The sequence below is a fragment of the Tribolium madens genome, unplaced genomic scaffold, assembly GCF_015345945.1.
Source record: "Tribolium madens isolate multiple individuals breed KSU strain unplaced genomic scaffold, Tmad_KSU_1.1 Scaffold_11;HRSCAF=98;Tcas5.2_LG3b, whole genome shotgun sequence".
Taxonomy (NCBI): Eukaryota; Metazoa; Arthropoda; class Insecta; order Coleoptera; family Tenebrionidae; genus Tribolium; species Tribolium madens.
Window position 1 is genome coordinate 1105813 of NW_025400975.1, and position 18290 is coordinate 1124102.

Consider the following 18290-nt stretch of genomic DNA (forward strand, 5'->3'; position numbering starts at 1 on the left):
ATAATAAACAACGAAGTGAAGCAGTTTTTGTTTATTAAAAGTTGTTAAATCGATTGAAATAGAAAAAATGCAGTTAAATTCTTTTTTAGAAACGAGGTTGGTAATAGAGGTAGGTAATGGAGGTCAGTAATGTGACACTTTCCAACTATTTGTTAGAAATGTCAACATTTCACATGGTTATGATGTTATGAATGAAGATCTTTAGAGTCACAATAAATACCTACATTTATTCTGTACTGTGGTATATTAAAAATAAAAATCATCTAGCTTTGTTTTGACCACTACCGAAAACTAGTTATAAATTAAACCCTAAAACAGTACTATATCACATTTTCAAGAAACTGGTCACAGTTTTTCACTAATTGTTTAAACTATGGTTCAATGGTGTCTAAAATCCATGACATATATTCTTTCACGTCGGTGTAAATCGCTGGTCGACCATTAATTCCACACTGCGATGGCCCATATGACACGATACCTTCTTGGACGTATCGCTGGGTGGGTCCCAAGGAAGTAATATACTGTAATGGACCTCCACTATCACCGGAACAGGAATCTCGTCCTTTGTAACCTCCAGCACAAATTTGTCCTTTTGAAATTGGTTTAAATTTACCATAAAGCTTTTGACACTCTTTCAAAGGAACAATAGGGATTGAAACCTTGCTAAGAATCATACTTTTATGACCTGTAAAAAAACGAAATGTAATTTTTATAAAGTTTTGAAAAAATACTAACCAGTTTCTGTAACTCCCCAACCAGTCACGGTTAGGAATTTCCCCACAAGGTTTGCTTTTAGGAGATTTCCATGTGGCAGGCAGATTGGTTTAACATTATCTGAAATTTAATTTAATTAAAAAAAATACAATTATTTTAGAAAAAATATTACCGTAGTTGAAATTTGCAGGGGTCGCGAGTCTTATCAAACCTATATCATTCGAATAAGTTGAGGGATTGTAGCGACTGTGTATGATTATTTTGTCTATTAGGAGGTCTTGTACTGGAGGTTCACAATTTTGTCCCCGAGAGTCACAATCCTTTTCGGTCTGGATGTCGTATTCGCCCAGTCGAATTCCTAATCTAAAGCAAAAATTATTTGAATAAGCTTTGCATAATAGTGACAACATTTAAAACATTCAACAAGATAAATTACACAATAATTAAAAAAAGGTTTTTGTCCTAAAATTTATTTTGTGATTTTTTTATTCACTATGTTTTAAAATAAAGAAAAAATACTCATATTCCCTAAAAAGTTTGCTTTTGTGGTAGTTATGATTATAAATCCTTTTCTTGAGTTATCATATTTAAAAAAGAAAATAAATAAATTTCCATCTTTTCCAGTCGCTCCTGAAAGAAAAGTATTAATGTGTAAAAATTTTACTAGAAGCTTTGAAATCTAAAGAGTTTAGGATTCTTAATTCTTAGGTCTTATGAAACAATTCGTAAAAAAATAGATGAAAGATCTGAAGCTTTTACATTTTTAAAAACTTTTTCCAAAGTTGTCAGAAGCAAAGGTTAAAGCTGGAATTGTTGTTTGTTCACAAATCAAAAAACTTTTTGCCAGTAAAGAATTTCCAAAATTTCTTACCAGTGCTCAACAAAAAAGTTGGAAAAGTTTTAAAGGAGTAGTTTTTGGATTTTTAGAGAATTACATAGTTGAAAATTACCGAGAGCTAGTTGATAACATATTAGAAGACATTAAAACTATGGGCTGCAGAATGTGTCTAAAAGTACATATGCTACATGCTCATTTAGTTAAATTTAAATAGACTTTTTCTACTAGTTTGTATTTTTTTGAAATTTGATATGGTAATAAATGTTGATAAAAATTTATACATAAATATATTTGTTTCGATTTTTTTTATAAATAAAAATTTAAACTATGGATTTTCTAAAATATTGATTAACCGTTCTCCTGGATACAAAAGCAAACTTTTTCAGGCCATATATATTTTTTTGTAAAACTTATCGATAAATCTATCGAAATTTCATACTCTCTTATCAAAGTCACACAGGTGAAAGGTGCTGCTTTAAAAACCTTAGGCTTTATACAGGGTGAATATAAGGTATGGAACCATGCGGTTTTATTTTTAATCATTTGCTTCCAGAAAATAATAATTAATATAAATTAAAGTAATATAAAAAAAGTGATCGTATTTTCAGAACGAAAATATGTTTTGTTTTTGAGTTATGCGATTTTTTTTTGGCAAAATTGCAATTTATGTGAAAAAATTTTTTTGAAAAAATTAAATATAAAGCAGATAGTTGTAATCCTTAGAGTATAGCTTTTATGAGAAAAATGATTTTATAGTGGGTTTCCATTTAAAAAAATATTTTTTTAGAACTGAAAAACAAAAGGAAATCTTGAAAAATTTTATTCTTGTTAAATCATCACATTTTTATAGTATGTAGGTACTTCATCACTCATCAATTAGTTTTTTCAAAAAATAAATAGTTTAAGCAAAAAACGTTTGATTCCATACTTTTTATTCACCTGGTATGTAGAAATACAAAAGAATTTACTAGTGTATGCTGTATTAAAATGTTATTTTATGCTCTTGTAAGATTCAGGCTTGAATACTGTTGTGTTATCTGGGGTCCTATGAAATTTATATCAACATGTTAGAAAATGTTTTAAGGAAATTCGTTAAATATCTATATTTAAAAATCTTTGAAAGGAACCCTGTTCGACATTGTGACCAGAGAGATCTTCTCAATAATGTGAATAAAGATATTTTATTATGTAGAAGGAATGTTTTCTGTGTTGTGTTTCTTCAAAAACTTTTGTGTGGTGAGCTTGACAGCTCTTACCTCATGGGCCATGTTAAAATTATTGTACCTCAAATGAACAACAGAAGTCCTTCTACATTTTATTACTTTTTCCCAAACACTTTTCATCATCTTAATTCACCTCTTTTTAAATGTTTTAGATTGTATAACAGTCTTAAAGGCTTGGATCTGGACATCTTCTTTCATAAATTTAGCTCTAAACCAGTTAGGATCAAACTTCTTGTCTACTTTTCGTTATGTTTGTAGTTAATTTTTAATTTTTCTTTCCTTTATGTGTTCTACTCGCCCAATTCCTCTATAGTCCTCTATAGACTTATAGTCTGTTGGAAATAAATTCTATTATTATTGTTATTAAAGTCAAAATTCGTCTTGACCTGTGTTGTAATTCCAATCGCTTTAATTTGCATTTTTTTAAAATTCTTGATTTTTAAGCTTTGGGACTTTTGGGAGGTCGGGAAATTTGTTATTACAACTTATTAACTTGTCTAAACACAGCCTAGATGCAACGTAATTTAAAAAATGATGATTTTCAAAAATTTTACAAATTTTGTAAAACAAAGTTAAAAAAATTGTACATAAAAAGTCTTTCTTGCAGACATGCAAATTTTTTAAACTATCCAAAATTTAGGCAAATTATGAGTTCTATTAAAAGCAGATCTATCATTTTGGGACCAAGTTTCTGAATTTAAATTGATTGAAAATTTTGAATGACTTACATAGAAGCTTCATCCAGACAATGTGCAGCAGTCAGTACGTATCTCTCGTTTATTAAACTTCCACCACACTTAAAATCTTCATCTTCGGGGGAATCCCCTGTAAACAAATTTCAAATCAAATAAAACAATTATTTTTTTTACACAAAGCTCTCACCTGTTTTGTAGGCAATTAATGCCATCCATGGAAACTCCCCACGAGTAGCAACTCCTCCTTCCATTATTCGTGTGCTGTGAGAAATTGGTCCACAATTATCCATCGGGAGTAAATGAAAATTTTCATGAGTGGTCAAAAAATCTCCGCCAAAAATCATATCACGGTCCAAATTTCTACAACAAACTTTCGGGGTTTCACGATTAACAAACCCGCAAAGGTTTTGTTTCATTTTTGGAATGAGATGCGGAGGTCGTGGTTTTGCATTTAATAAGTTTACGTAATATGGACATTTCCAAATGTCTATGCAAGTGCCACTTCGGGAACTTCGACATGAATCTGATAAAAATATTAATTTGGTGTTTTTTTTACGAGGACTGAATTAGAATACTTACTGAGTTGGATACGAGCTCGTGTAAAAAAGGCACTCAAAAGAAACACACAAAAACTTGATGTTTTCATACTGAACAGATTCACGTCTGAAATGAAATAAAGATTTTCGAATAGTGACAAGAACCGTCTAGGTAAACGGTGAGTCAGGGGTTAAATCGGCTTAAGTCTTAATGGTTTTTACGGACTGTGGTAAAATTGTGAAAGTTTTTTTGTTGTGTCTTAAGATTATTTTAGGTAGATACATAATTTATTTACACTGAATTATGTGGTTATTTTTATTACAAAAACAATTTAAATATCTCTTAATTTTGTGTTGCCAAAGAGGGAAAAAGGAATAGTAGGTGAAGTGAATAAAGCAATGAAAAAATTGGCTAATACTTAAAAAAAATTATTTACCAACAATATGCGAATATTCTTTTATCTACTTATTTGCATTCTTGGTAATAAAGATTAGCAACTAAGGGTTCAAAGAGTCGTTAAACCATAGGTAATAAGCAAATACTAAGAAAGTGATGGTTTTAGAATTAGTCAGAATTGCAGTATGTCCTGCTGAGAGAGGAATTTTCTAAGCAGAGAAAAGTCTCGTAAATGTTGAAAAGAACCATGAAATAAACAATGACACGTGTTCTTTTAACTTTTGATTTTTCAAAAAAATGTTTGGAATTATAAGGATCTGTAAAAAAAATGGCATGTTTTTAGGTGTCACCAGTTAGTAAGAAAATAATAATAATAATAACAGGATATGTGTTTTATTTGTAGGGGTACTACAAAATTGTATATAAATTAAAATATTGATCTAAGTAAATTAAATTACTGCATGAAACGTTTTAAATCATCCTAAAAGATGAGATGTAGTTTGGATTTATTCATACAAATCGTTCACCAAGATTTACTGTTACAGTTTAGATAAAATTTATTTTGACATTTTTTATTTGTCATTGTGACATTTTCTCAGACACACGTTTTATATTCTAGGTTTGCTTGATAGACAGACTTTTTGATGGCACTGTATATAAGTACAAGGTGCTTTTAAAATACACAGCAAAATTTAAACTAGCATATGCCGAAAAGGTGAGATTCAAAAAACCGAATTTTTCCTTTTTCTATCCTCCACTCGTCGTCTATGAATTAGCGCTTCAATGTTTTTTATGATACTGTCGGAACTTTTTATTTAATATTTTACTAAATTTTATTTAGTGAATTTCCTTAAGGTTTTCCTTCTTTATCGCGTGAAAGATATACAAAAGATTTTTTTTTTGGTTGAAAATTAAAAATTTTAAAGAAAAGCCCGTTAAATTAATGATGAATACGGTCTTGCAAATTGTCAGAGTAACAAATATTAATTATTGTAGTTGTAACAGATACAATGGTAACAGTTACAAAAACTATACATCGTAGAGTATTTTAACTTGTTGCATCGTGTTCAGCGGGTAATTTTACGTCCAAAAAACAATATTTTAAGCGTTTTTACGACTTAAGATAAATTGACTATTTTATCACCTTCAAAAACTCAAAAAATTCGTAATTTTTTAAACTTGAACCAACAACGTTTTGTGAACTTTTTTGAGTCTTTGAGACCTCTAGAATTGTGAAAAACGTTATAGGAACAATTTTAAAGTTATTCGAGATTTTGTCGATTTTTGGCACCCGGAGCGGTCTATTGTCAATAATTCCGGAATTATTGGTGATAACCTCTTATGTTTGGTACCGTTGGAAAGAAAATTTAATTTTCTATCATATACAAAAAGATCAGTGTAATACGATAAATAGTTATCGATAAAATTCCTGATAAAGTCAAAAATATAGAAAATATAAATTGCAATGTAACTAAAAAACTATTACGAATTTTGCAGTTTTATTGACACCAATTGATTTCCCGGAACATTTTACATATGCTTAAGTCAAAATATTATATCATTGCAATTTATAAAATAAGAAAAGTAAAAATTTGTTAACATGTTTTTGAACGTGTTTCACATTCAATTAAAACCTATCTTATCCGATAGATTTTGCCACGCTGATTACGAATTTGCTAAGTATTTTGCGCTAGTTTCCCCATAATCGGCGTTTAAAAATTCAATTTTTTTGCGTGATTTTCACTGGGCTTTAGCGTTAGATTTTTTTATTCTGATTGCAATGGTGTATTGCTCTAAGTCTAATTAATTAGAGCGCAATCGTCGTTCAAAAAGTAAAAATTTTGAAGCAAAAAGAAATTCTATCTAGTATTTTAACTTGTTGCAGCGTGTTCAGCGGGTAATTTTACGTCTAGAAAACCATTTTTCTTGACTATTTTTTTATTAACGATCGTCTAAAAACTAGGAGTATTACTTTCTACACGATTTTTCGTTAAAAAAGTCAATTTTTTTCTCATATACATAAACCTATTATAATGAAATTTGGCAGTCAATTTTTAAATTATATAACTTAAAAATTTCGCTAGATAGTATTGGCATTGTAAATCAAGAGATTGTGGTCAGGAGAAGACATTTATGGCTTTCTTTGGTGCTACTGACGGGAATCTGGTGTATAGTAAACTTTTGATGGTCAAAGTAATTATTGGCAAAAATAAACAGTGAACGGCAAAATTATGGAATAATCTTATTAAAACTGAAAATATTTTGTTTTGACATTTTTTAAAATAAAAACCCTTAATTTTTTTTAGACAATTTGATAGATCTTTTAATTGCCGAAATGGAAACACCAAAATATTAAATATTACATAAAGTTTTCGAAAAAAAATCACCAAAACAGTGAAGTAATATTAACAAATAACAAACATACAATTTGAAATTTTTTTTCTCAAGTTGAGAATTTTATATTTTTTAAAAGAAATTCGACCTGTTTGAGCATTTTGTCAAATTTTTGTCAAAATTTTTACAAAAATGTTAAATTTTGGCAAATTTATTTACAACAATTTCTGAATTTAGTAAAATTTCTGATTCAATATTAGTGTTGGAAAAAATTTTGATGACATCACAAGTTGTATAGTTTAAAACTCTTGTCGTCTTAACAGATATTTATTAGCAAATATTTAGAAGAGTGATAATTTATGTTTTACTTGTTTGATTGAAGTAATTATTCTTTTAGTTTTTTTTTAGAAAATCATAAGTACGAGTATTTTATATTGCAATTGTGTTTTTGAGGCGTCAAAATGACGGTTTCGAATAGAGAAAGACGTAAGAAACTTAATTTCGAGAGTTTTTTCGTATTTTTAAGACTATTTTTTGTAAAATTGATACCATGTGGTAATGGTTTGCTTTTTAATAAAGTTGCACTTTTCTAAACGATTTTATATTTAGTAAAACTAACAATTACGGAATGGAATACAAAAAAATAAATAATTATCTAAATAACAATTTGTATTTCACAGCAAAAAAATATAAATAATTTTAAATTTCTCTTTAGTTTCAGGTAATGCCTTAGACGGGATTTCCAAAACAACCCCAATTTAGGTAGTGGTGGGGCAAATAGACTTTAAATTCAAGGAGTGAAATTTTTATTTTTCATTTTACGTTGAATCGTCAACAACGACATAATGGGTGTTATTTTCAAAATTTTGTTTTTTACAATATTCGTACTAAAATTGGTAAAAACCCAAAATTGCACCTGTGTGCCCTTTTACTTGTGCAGTGACGACGAAAGTGAGATTATCTCAGATGGACGCGGTTTGCTTGAAGTTAGGTAAGTTTTTCAGTTTTACTTCGATAATTTTATGATTAGTAATTAATTTTATTTTCAGGAAATCTCGTCAGTGCGATGGAGTTTTCGAAGTCTGTTGCAATACAACAATGGCCACCACTACCACCAACGCCCCCACAAAACCACCAAGAGGTTGCGGTTTTCAAAATCCTGAAATTTTTTCATGGTCTGCGTCCCTCCTCTACAAACAGTACCCAAACTTTGTACCATCATACAAATGTCGGATTTCCCTCATCCATGAAAGGGTGGCCATCACCGCAGCCCACTGTCTCCAAGAAAAAGGCTACTACCAGGTTAGAATCAGCAGTACAATTCGTTCTGTCGCCCACATTGTCCAACACCCCCAGTTTAAACTTGCCACTTGCCAAAATGACATCGCCCTTTTATTCCTGAACAAGGCATTTAAAGTGGAAAAAATCGGGACTGTTTGTATTCCGCCTCCAGGATTAGAATTGGACAATTTGAATTGTACTTCAGCCACAACTCTGAAGGAAAATCAGACTAGTCTGAAAATTGTTCGTTTACCGATGGTTTCAAGGGATGCATGTGTGGGGTCTTTGAGACAGAGCAGATTGGGGGAGTTTTTCCAGTTGCATCAGTCTTTTATTTGTGCTGGAGGAAACAACGAGGATACTTGCGGGGGCGATGGGGGAAGTCCGTTGATTTGTCCTATTCCGGGATTTCCCGGGCGGTACCAACAAGCTGGGATAGTGTCCTGGGGAATCGGCTGTGGGGGAGATTTACCAGGGGTTTATGTAAATTTGGCGTACTTTAGGGACTGGATTGACGAAGTTATGTCACAGAATAAATTTGACATAAATTCTTATAGATTTTAAGTGATTATTGTATCGTAGTATCTTATGAAAAATAAATAATTGAAAATATTTTTTTCGTTTTTAATTCCTTCTTAGATTACCAGGAAACAGCATTTCTGCATCTAAACTATAAAAAAAGCTTTTTTTTTAACTTCAGTTCTTGGTTGAACTGTGTTGAACCATAAAGAAATAAATCGCCGATCTAAAATTTTGAACTATTGAATCTTTTTGATAGCCTTAGCAGCACTATTATTCTATTAATTTGAAATTTTTTGTCCGTGTCGTTAAAAAATATATTTAAACCTCTATTTTTGGCGATTCAGTTTTTGATAAAAAAAAATTAAAAAATATTCTTGGTGTATTGTTTATTACCTTCTTTTTTATGCAATTTGAACGGTACGTTTTTTCATATAAAAAAAATATTGAAAATTTGGAATCTGCTACAAATATTCAAAATGAAATAATAACTTTGTGTTTGTGTGGTATTAATTTAATTTAGGAACAACATCCAAAGAGAAACCAATTTGTTTTCTGTTTTTCTTAAAAAAATTTTTTTTTTCGTTTGAAGATTCGTTTGAATAGCTTTCCGTTGTAGGCTAGAGACGTGCCATCTACAGAGTGCTAGAGTAACTAGTTTTTGAGAAACTGTAATTTTGCAGTTTTTTGTAAAAATAATAAAACTGTTAAAATAAAAAAAAATAATTTTTAATAAATTATGAACCGTATTTTTTGTTAGTTCCAATTCAGTGTAACTATCATTGTGGCGTCACCATCTATTTATCTTTCTGTTTTTAGCCATCGAAATTAAAAGAAACGAAACAAAATCAATTATTTAAAACTTGACAAAAATGCTCAATCAATTTTTTTCAATTTAGGTTCGCACCTTTTCATCGACATGTTATTGTTAAATTAAATTACTGATATTAGTGAAATTTATGCGCCAAAACGATTTTACATTCGCATAAGATATCAATATTTTCAATCGGAGAAAAAGCAATTTTGTTAAAAATTTAAATATAATTTTATAAATTAGTCACTAGATTATTACTTTGTTCCAAAAACGAACTGCTTTTAAAATAAAATTTATAAAAGAAATAAATAAAAGTGGCTCTAATCCAAGATGCCATTACAGAATTTTAGAAAAAAAGAGAGCTGGTTCATGAAATTGAATCTAATTTTCGAAATTTGTGAGACTTTTTTGAGTGTAGGACTTTATTATCGAATGATACTGTTTTTCACTTTTGTTTGTGAATTTTGAGAGATTCAGATTACCAATTTGAGATGTCAGTTCAAATTTTTAAGGATTAAAAATATTTCGACATAATCATAACTGTATTTGTATTTTTATTTTGTACTCAATGTTAAAGAGTGCTTTTATCAGTTGAAATTAGTTAATTTCAGTAGATAAAGTAGTCTTTTATCGTCTAGTGAAATAAAGTAATTTTTATCTACAATTTATATTCAATAAATTTTGGTAGGTGAGTACAAAATAAAACGAAATATTATACACAACTATAAATATTGTTTATCTACTCGTGAAAAAAATCACTCGTGACTTCGTTACTCGTAAACTTAACCTTTTCACTCATAGATAAACAATTTTTTTATCGTCTTGTATAATAAATAACTATTATTTATGTTAAAATTGAATTTTATCTGCTCTTTTCTTCATGTTAAAATAAAGTTTTATCGTCTAGATGATAAAAAATACATTCATTATTGTTTATCTGCGGTTGTTAGTTGCTAACGATTTTTGACATTAGATTTCATTGTTGAATTTTACTTTGACATTTATAAATATTGACCAAATTGACTACAAAATTAGTGAGGATTGAATAAAATATTATATTGTACCTACACGACGATAAAATTTTCATTATCTTTTCGAGGATATTAGCGTCTCGGCTGACGCCTCAACACTAAATTGCTCTCAAAGATAAAATTCAATTTTATCGAGTTGTATAATAAATAACTATTTTTTTAAATTTTGAATATGTAATAAATACCTCTACATGGTCGCTAAACTGTGTTGATAGTACCATTATGTAATAAAATAGATAACAAAACAAAGTAATGTGGCTTAAAAAGAACGTATTGGAGCATTAAAAAACTTTTAGGAAAAGTATTTTTTTATTTCAAGTGGGTATCAATAAAATTTTTATGTAAAACGAGTTTTACAGTGGTATACTATTTTTTTACTTTGCTCTATTTATGGTTTAAACATCAAAACTTTGCGTTTGGTCACGTGGACTTTTATCAGTTGAAACAAATGAAAAAGGAAATTAAAAAATTGACAGTTGTTCATACTTAATTTAATAATTTTATATATTTAAATTAATTAATTAATTAATTCCAGAAATTAAGAAAAAAAAATATGCAAAATGAAGATGTTTATAATAACTCCAGGGGTTCAAGTAAACATGAATAACTTTTCCTGTTTATCCGAAGGTAAAGATTCCTAAAACCTAAAAATAATTCTCATTGTGAAGTTATGTTACGTGTTTTTATTATTTTTGACGTTTATATCCGGTACCAATCTCAGAAAACAAAATATATGTCGTACCATTTCAATCATCATTTTGTCACTTTTTATAATGTTCTTTCTGTATGAAACAGTGCGAGAATTTTGGCCCTAAATTTGTCAGTGGGGTCTACAGATTCTTCCTTTAGGTACAGTTGGAGACAAAATACTTTGGTCGTTACTTTTCTGACACTTTAATGTAATTCAAGCTTTAACTTGAAAATGAATGACAATTTCAAATTAATGCCAGCTATTATATTTTCCTATAAAAATATGTACATACAACTTGTCAACTATGATTGACAGTAGCTAAAAATAAGATTAACAGTCCTAAAGTATGCTTTACAATTTAATGTCACGTGACATTGACAACCAGAGTGTTTTGTCTCCAACTGTACACAGAAATCAAATGATTGTGATTTATTTCACTTCAAAAAACACAATTGCGACATTGTTAGTGTGGCGATTGAAATGGCACAAGGTGTATTACGTTTTACAATGAGCTTTCTTGTGATACTCAAATGGGTTTCAAAATAACTTCATTAGAAAACAAAGTAGAGAAAAATAATTTGGAAAAACGCAAAAAACAACACCGTGTTGCGTTTTCGTCAAAATGTACGATGTTATTTGCATACGTCAATTTTCTTTGCAGAGAAAACAGAGAATATTTTAGCTTATGAAAATCAGTCAGTAGAACAATAGAGTATTGTGTTACGACCACGATGGAGTGAAGGGGAATTCGATCCAAGTTGGACATAGTAACACTGTATTTTTTAAAGATTGTATAAAAAATTACAAGTAATAAATAAATCTTGGTGAAATGATGATTTTTATTTTGGCTGATAAAAAACGGAAAAATTAAAAAAATAAAAATAAATTCATTATTCTACAGACTTTCAAAAAACAGGAGTGGGAATGTTTAAAAAGCTCTTGTTTAATTATCATTTTTGTGCGGAGGTAAAATTATACGCTAATTCGTTATTTACTAAAAGCCATTTAGTAAACATGATATAGTGGTTGGGTGAACATTTGGCGTTTTCAATTTCTATTGTAATGTTGCTTTAGCATTTTTTATGTTTTTTTCTGAAAACAAAAAAATTGAAATAACATTTTAAGTTCAATAATCACTATTTTTAAGAGTTTTTCAAAATTTCGCGCTTTATTGATGCATCCTGAGACTTGAAATTTCTACAATTTTTTTTAATTACTTCAGTTTTTTTGCGATTTATGATTTATAACAGTTTAACTATATACTTTCATATTTATCCAGCTATCCACTCATTTAAGTTATTTTTGTAATCTTTCATAACAAGATTTTCTCTCTTTTATGGGTATTATTATTCTGTTAGAACTGCTTTTGTCGGCCTTTCTTTTATTTTTATAGGGAGTATGTTTTTTTAACCTTTTACTCAATAAGTGCAGACAGGAGAAATTTCACATCTTTCTTTTTAAGTTAAAATTAGGTTTTGAAATTGGAACTGCAACCTCATTTATAAAATATTCAAAACATAGCGCAACTTATATTTAGCTTTAAGACTCTTACAAAATAAAACATATGGACAGATTTACAACGTATTTTTCGTGTCTAAGACGGAAACAAATAAGGCAAATTTTCCATTTAACCTGACGCTTTCCATTTAGTTTTTTTTCGTGTTTAACAAGAAGGTTTGAACTAACTGGCGTAACATTGCGTGCCAGACAAAAATCACGAAAGAAATACAGAGGCACTTAACTAATTTGTCGGAGCACTCGTTTTGTTGCGACCACAGTCTTTCCAAGCATATTAATCACGCTAATCGTTTTTCTTATGCAGCAGCATGCATATGAACGGCGTGTTTCCCCGTCTGAAAGCAGGAGAGATGCGTCTGTTGGCATGGAAACGACGCCAGTTTCAAAGAGGGGGTGTGACGGTTTGCAGGGAAGCTTTCGTTTAGAACTTGGATGGATACTACTTTCGGATGAGTTCGCTTTCATATCATAAATCATTACTTTATTAAATGAAACGATGACTGAAACCGCGATGTTCTTTTGCTTCCGGTCAGCAAGCCCTCCAAAGTGGGGGTTCACGTCGTAAACAAAAGTTTTGGTAAAAACGATAACGAAAAAGTGCAACTTTTGGTGCTGGCAATTATTTTTTATTGCGTTTAACAAAGTGGAGCTGAAAGGGTGATGTTAAGAATTTATTTCTAACTTCGCCGCTGAAATAAGTCACAATTTTTTTAAATACAAAATAAATGACAAGAATTAAATTGTAGAAATCTTTATTTAAAGTCATAAGGTAATAATTAAATTACATTTTTCATGTGAAAAGTTGGAGAGTATAACATTTTAACTTCATTTAACAATTGATATGAAATATATCAGGTTTGGGTTGGGAAGTGGTCACTTCGTTATCAGTGGATATGTAATATGACATATTAGGTTGGGAATTGGCCAGTTCCCAACCTGAAATGTCATTCATGTTTTTTAAAATTTGATAAAATTTTTATTGGTTTTCTGCTCTTTAAGAAGGATGGTTGTGAAGAAAATAGTATACAAACCTTGGTACTCGTTGCTTCAATGTACACTCAGAAAAGTTGAAAATGACGTGTCCATAAATCGACCCTCATTATTTGGGTCCTCCTACCTAACCGCAGTTATAAACCATCTGCGAGGGGAAAATAATAAAAATGCTTTTGCATTTAGCCTCAGCATTTCTTTTAAGTAAATTTTGTCGTGGGATATTATTTCATTAATGATAATTATTATAATTAAACGTGTGTAAAGTGTGTTTGTAATTTTAAAACGTCATTATTCTGTCTCACTGGATAGAAAAGTTATTTTTTTCTTAATTTTGGGATTTTTCTCTGCTTTTTAAGTCCCATCACAATGACGGTTTTATTTTTTTGACGAAATTGTAACTTTGACAATTAATTAATTAATTATTGGTTTTGGTATTATCGACAAAACAATAAAATTCTGCAAAGATTTGTTGCTCTCATTCATGAAAAATAATAAAACTTCAAAGTGTGAGATATTATTTTTGCTAAATATTTTTGTTATAACTGCGGTTAGGTAGGAGGACCCAAATAATGAGGGTCGGTTTATGGACACGTCATTTTTAACTTTTCTGAGTGTACCTCGGCGCTTTGCGCTTTGATCATCAATTCATCATATTTCACCTTGGAAATGAAGCAGCTTCCACTTGGTATATAATCTACTATTACTATGAAACAGAAACAAACATTGGTCAATAGTAGATATTTGTATAAAGGAAACAAGTTTATTTAACGAGATGAAGGTGAGGGAAATAAAGCACTGAGAAGAAAAATATTTCTTTCTGTGTTTCACACTTATTTTTTTCTAACACTATAAACAATTTCAGACGATGTTTTTTAGGAAATAACAAATTTACTACTTCTTATTGGATCCTCTTGGTATGGGAATGATGAACACAAACACAATTTAACCGACACACCAAACTTTTATTTCAAACACGACTCGTTTCAGCCACAAAGTGGTCATCCTCAGGTGAGAAACTAAAAACTCTTTATTCTCACCATGATGACCACTTTATGGTTGAAACGCATCATGTTTGAAATAAAACTTTGGCTCTAAATTTTTAAAGTTTTTCTATAAAATATAAGCAAACATTTGTCAATAGTAGCTAGTTGTATAACAAGGGAAGAAGGATTATTAATAGAGCCAAGACAAGGAAAATAAAGTACTCAAAAGAAAAAATTGTTTTCTTCTGTTTTAGGTACACATACTCGTAATAAATAAAAACAACTTCAGACAACAGTTTTTGAAGAAATTAAAAATTTTCTGGTAACAAATGAAGAACTGTATTGAAAGATTTAAATTGTCAAAATTTTGACTATGAAATAGAAACAAACATTTGTTAATAATAATTATTTGTAAAAAAAAGCAAGAAAGTTTATTTAACAAGAAGCCTGACCTGACCAGACCTAAACWTTTTTCTAAGACTGAAAACAACTTCAGACAAGAAGTTTTTAAGGGAGAAGAAAAAATTGTGTCTTTTCATTTTCCTGGAAAGAAAAAAATACTCCCTTAATAAATTACAACTTCTATTATCTCATAGTTTGGAGGAACTGAAGGTAACTTTCTGTTCTGGTGTTAGAAATTTGTTTGTTTGTTTAAATAACACACTTGTGGAAGAAAAAAATTCTTTCTGTGTTTAAAATTGCGATTGATAAATATTTTGAATATTTACGGTCAAAAGTCATGGTTGGATTTTATTAAATGTCATATTGCGAAAAGGTTTGTGCTTTTTAATAATTGAATTACATTTATGTATTTTTAATATTATTTGTGTCACTGGATTAAATGTGCTTTAAATTAATCTTAATAACGTTTGATCGATAATATTGTTATAAAACCCTCATGCTCAAGTGCAAAACAAATTACGTCTATTCTTTCCACCCCAGGAAAAGCATTCGTCATCTCGTTTATCGCCCTAACACATTACGAAATAAAGTACCCTCAGTTGTATTCTACCAAAAACTTGGATAAGATTTTTTTTATTGTTGGTTGTTTCATATTTTTAAATTTGTTTAATATTCCTGTGTGAAATGCTGCATGAACAAATGGGGAAAACTAGGAGACATTAGTAGGAAAATAATAAAAATATAATTTTCGGTAATGTTTATTGTGGTAATAATTAAATAAATCTCTGTTGTGGCTTTGTGTTTTCAATGAAATAATAATTACCGTAAAATTTATTTATTTGGTTGGTTAATTTTAAAATACAATATTCGAATTAGGATGTGAAATTTGAAAGTGTGTCGATTGTGTTTCATATCCTATAATATACGCGATTTATAATAATTTTGATACCAAATAAAATTTATATTTATGCAATTTTTGTTCTACAAAGACAGACACAGTGTCATTAACTTATTACTGTTAAATCCCTTGTGTTTTGGGACATTGATTAACGTTTCTAATAAATAATTATGGTTATTTGCTTAATGTTTTCAAAAGCGTTTCTCGTTTTTTCTGATGCTAAACAATAATATTTTGGAATGAAAATGAATTTTTTCATGTTTATTCTCCATATTTCTTCTATCAATCTCTGTTGAAAGTTATCTAGTGATCATAATCAAGTTTTATTGATCGAATGCCAACGATATCAAGAGGAAACATCGACCTCTAACAAAAACAATCCACTTTTCTTAATTGTTTTGATGCGATGTAGACCATGTTCGCGGTCGCGTGTGTTTTCCTCGTCATTTATTTAGACTAATACCTTACACTTTTTAATATTGTTATTAGTAAATATACGAGGTTGATGATTATGTATTATTAGATGTAGTAGATGTAAGTGAAATTCTGCATAGTGAATTACAAGAAAATTATAAAAGCATTATATTTTCTAATTCTAAATATAGTCTATTCTTATCCTTCTGTTCAGTTAAACAGGTTCTGTTTGTAAATACAAACTGTAATTTTCATAATTAATTTTTTTTTAAATAAATGTTTGTGTCTTCCGATTTTTGCTAAATGTTACTTTAAGAATGTTTTCAAATTTTTTGGGGTCGCGCGATTTTTGGGCGCCCTGTATTTTAAATTATGTTACTAGTGTAAAATATAAATCAGATCTATCTTCTAAGACTTTATGAAAAGAAAATTTATGATGATCCATTTGTATCAATACGTAATCAACATTTTTTAAAAGATAAAATATGAAAACTAATAATTTAGAAATACTTTTTGAATATGTTGCAATTAGTGTTGATAAAATTGAATCTTCCTGCAAGCACGTATCTACAGATGGCATTCGTGTGTTCCGTGAATTTTAATTTGCAATAAAATCCACTTGTACTTATCATAAATAATTATTTCTATTAAAGTTTTGTTTATAAAAGTCAAATTAATTTATTATCAATGATGAAAGCATTTAATTTCAGATGTTGTAATAATTATGGTATACATGCCAGGTGAATAAAAAGTATGGAACCAAATGTTTTTTGCTTAAACTATTTATTTTTTGAAAAAACTAATTGATGAGTGATAAACTACTATAAAAATGTGATGATTTAAAAAGAATAACATTTTTCGAAATTTCCTTTTGTTTTTGAGTTATACAAAAAAAAAATATTTTTTTAAATGGCAACCCACTATAAAATCATTTTTCTCATAAAAGCTATACTCTAAGGATTACAACTATCTGCTTTATATTTAATTTTTTCAAAAAAAATATTTCACATATATTGCAATTTTGACAAAAAAAAATCGCATAACTCAAAAACAAAAGAAAATTTCGTTCTGAAAATACGATCACATTTTTTATATTACTTTAATTTATATTAATTATTATTTTCTGGAGGCAAATGATTAAAAATAAAACCGGTTGGTTCCATACTTTATATTCATCCTGTAGATATAGTTATAACGTAACATAGCAAGTAAGATAGTTGTGAAATTTTCTTCGAATCATTTGCATAATGATTAATTTTTTTCAATATTTGTTTGTTAATAGGGACATGTTCTAAAGAATAATGCTTTTTAAGAAGATCAAAATAGTACAAAAAGGGAGAGAAATGCACGATTACTCCTTATTGTATCTTTTCATTTTTCTAGAAAGAAAAAAATACTCCCTTAATAAATTACAACTTCTATTATCTCATAGTTTGGAGGAACTGAAGGTAACTTTCTGTTCTGGTGTTAGAAATTTGTTTGTTTGTTTAAATAACACACTTGTGGAAGACAAAAAAAAATTCTTTCTGTGCTTAAAATTAAAAATAAAATAAAATATGTAAAATAATTACCGATTTTTACTCTGAAAACGAACTAGAATTGAATTAATTGAATCGTTTGATTATTTTTTTAGTCCTTGATATACCGATTTTTACTCTGACAATTGCAATTGAATAATCCGAATATTTTTACAAATTATTTGACATTATTTATGTTTTATTATTTTTTTATGTTATTATTAATTTAGTTTGTGGGGAGGAAAGTTTTGTATGCAACTTTGGAATAAACATCGTTAATCCCATCTATATTCCCGGGATTAATTGGTTGTTTATTCTCTTGATAACAGTTTATAGGAATAGGAAGCATTATTTTGTAGCAACTTTTTCTGTAATATAAGTGTTTTAGTTTTATTTAATTTTTTTTATAAATCATTGAAAAGTTAATTTTACCAACTTATGACGTAAAAAATGTAAAATTGTACTGATTTTATGACTCAGTTTGTGAAATAC

General features: G+C 29.0%; 2 protein-coding genes across 2 annotated transcripts; one reads left to right on the forward strand and one right to left on the reverse strand.

Annotated features, from left to right (window-relative positions):
• Nucleotides 1-206: 206 nt before the first annotated feature.
• Nucleotides 207-4200, reverse strand: LOC123016226 (phenoloxidase-activating factor 3-like). Its single transcript, XM_044416493.1, has 6 exons — nucleotides 4050-4200; nucleotides 3658-3993; nucleotides 3504-3600; nucleotides 887-1077; nucleotides 736-834; nucleotides 207-685 (listed from the first exon to the last, which is right to left on the reverse strand). The coding sequence occupies exons 1-6, from the start codon at nucleotides 4114-4116 to the stop codon at nucleotides 372-374; spliced, it is 1104 nt and encodes a 367-aa protein (XP_044272428.1). The 5' UTR covers nucleotides 4117-4200; the 3' UTR covers nucleotides 207-371.
• Nucleotides 4201-7510: 3310 nt separating this feature from the next.
• On the forward strand, nucleotides 7511-8582 carry LOC123005575 (phenoloxidase-activating factor 2-like). Its single transcript, XM_044399379.1, has 2 exons — nucleotides 7511-7728; nucleotides 7787-8582. Exons 1-2 carry the CDS (start codon nucleotides 7583-7585, stop codon nucleotides 8580-8582), a joined length of 942 nt encoding a protein of 313 aa, XP_044255314.1. The 5' UTR covers nucleotides 7511-7582.
• The last annotated feature ends 9708 nt before the right edge of the window (nucleotides 8583-18290 follow it).

What these genes read in the sequence shown, in the direction of transcription:
- LOC123016226 (XM_044416493.1), bottom strand. Translation starts at nt 4,116, where the DNA reads ATGAAAACATCAAGTTTTTGTGTGTTTCTTTTGAGTGCCTTTTTTACA. An exon ending in ATTAATTGCCTACAAAACAG is followed by an intron (nt 3,601 to 3,657) that starts GTGAGAGCTTTG and finishes ATTTGTTTACAG; the next exon opens with GGGATTCCCCCGAAGATGAA. An exon ending in TGTCTGGATGAAGCTTCTAT is followed by an intron (nt 1,078 to 3,503) that starts GTAAGTCATTCA and finishes TTTTTGCTTTAG; the next exon opens with ATTAGGAATTCGACTGGGCG.
- LOC123005575 (XM_044399379.1), top strand. Translation starts at nt 7,583, where the DNA reads ATGGGTGTTATTTTCAAAATTTTGTTTTTTACAATATTCGTACTAAAA. An exon ending in CGCGGTTTGCTTGAAGTTAG is followed by an intron (nt 7,729 to 7,786) that starts GTAAGTTTTTCA and finishes TTTTATTTTCAG; the next exon opens with GAAATCTCGTCAGTGCGATG.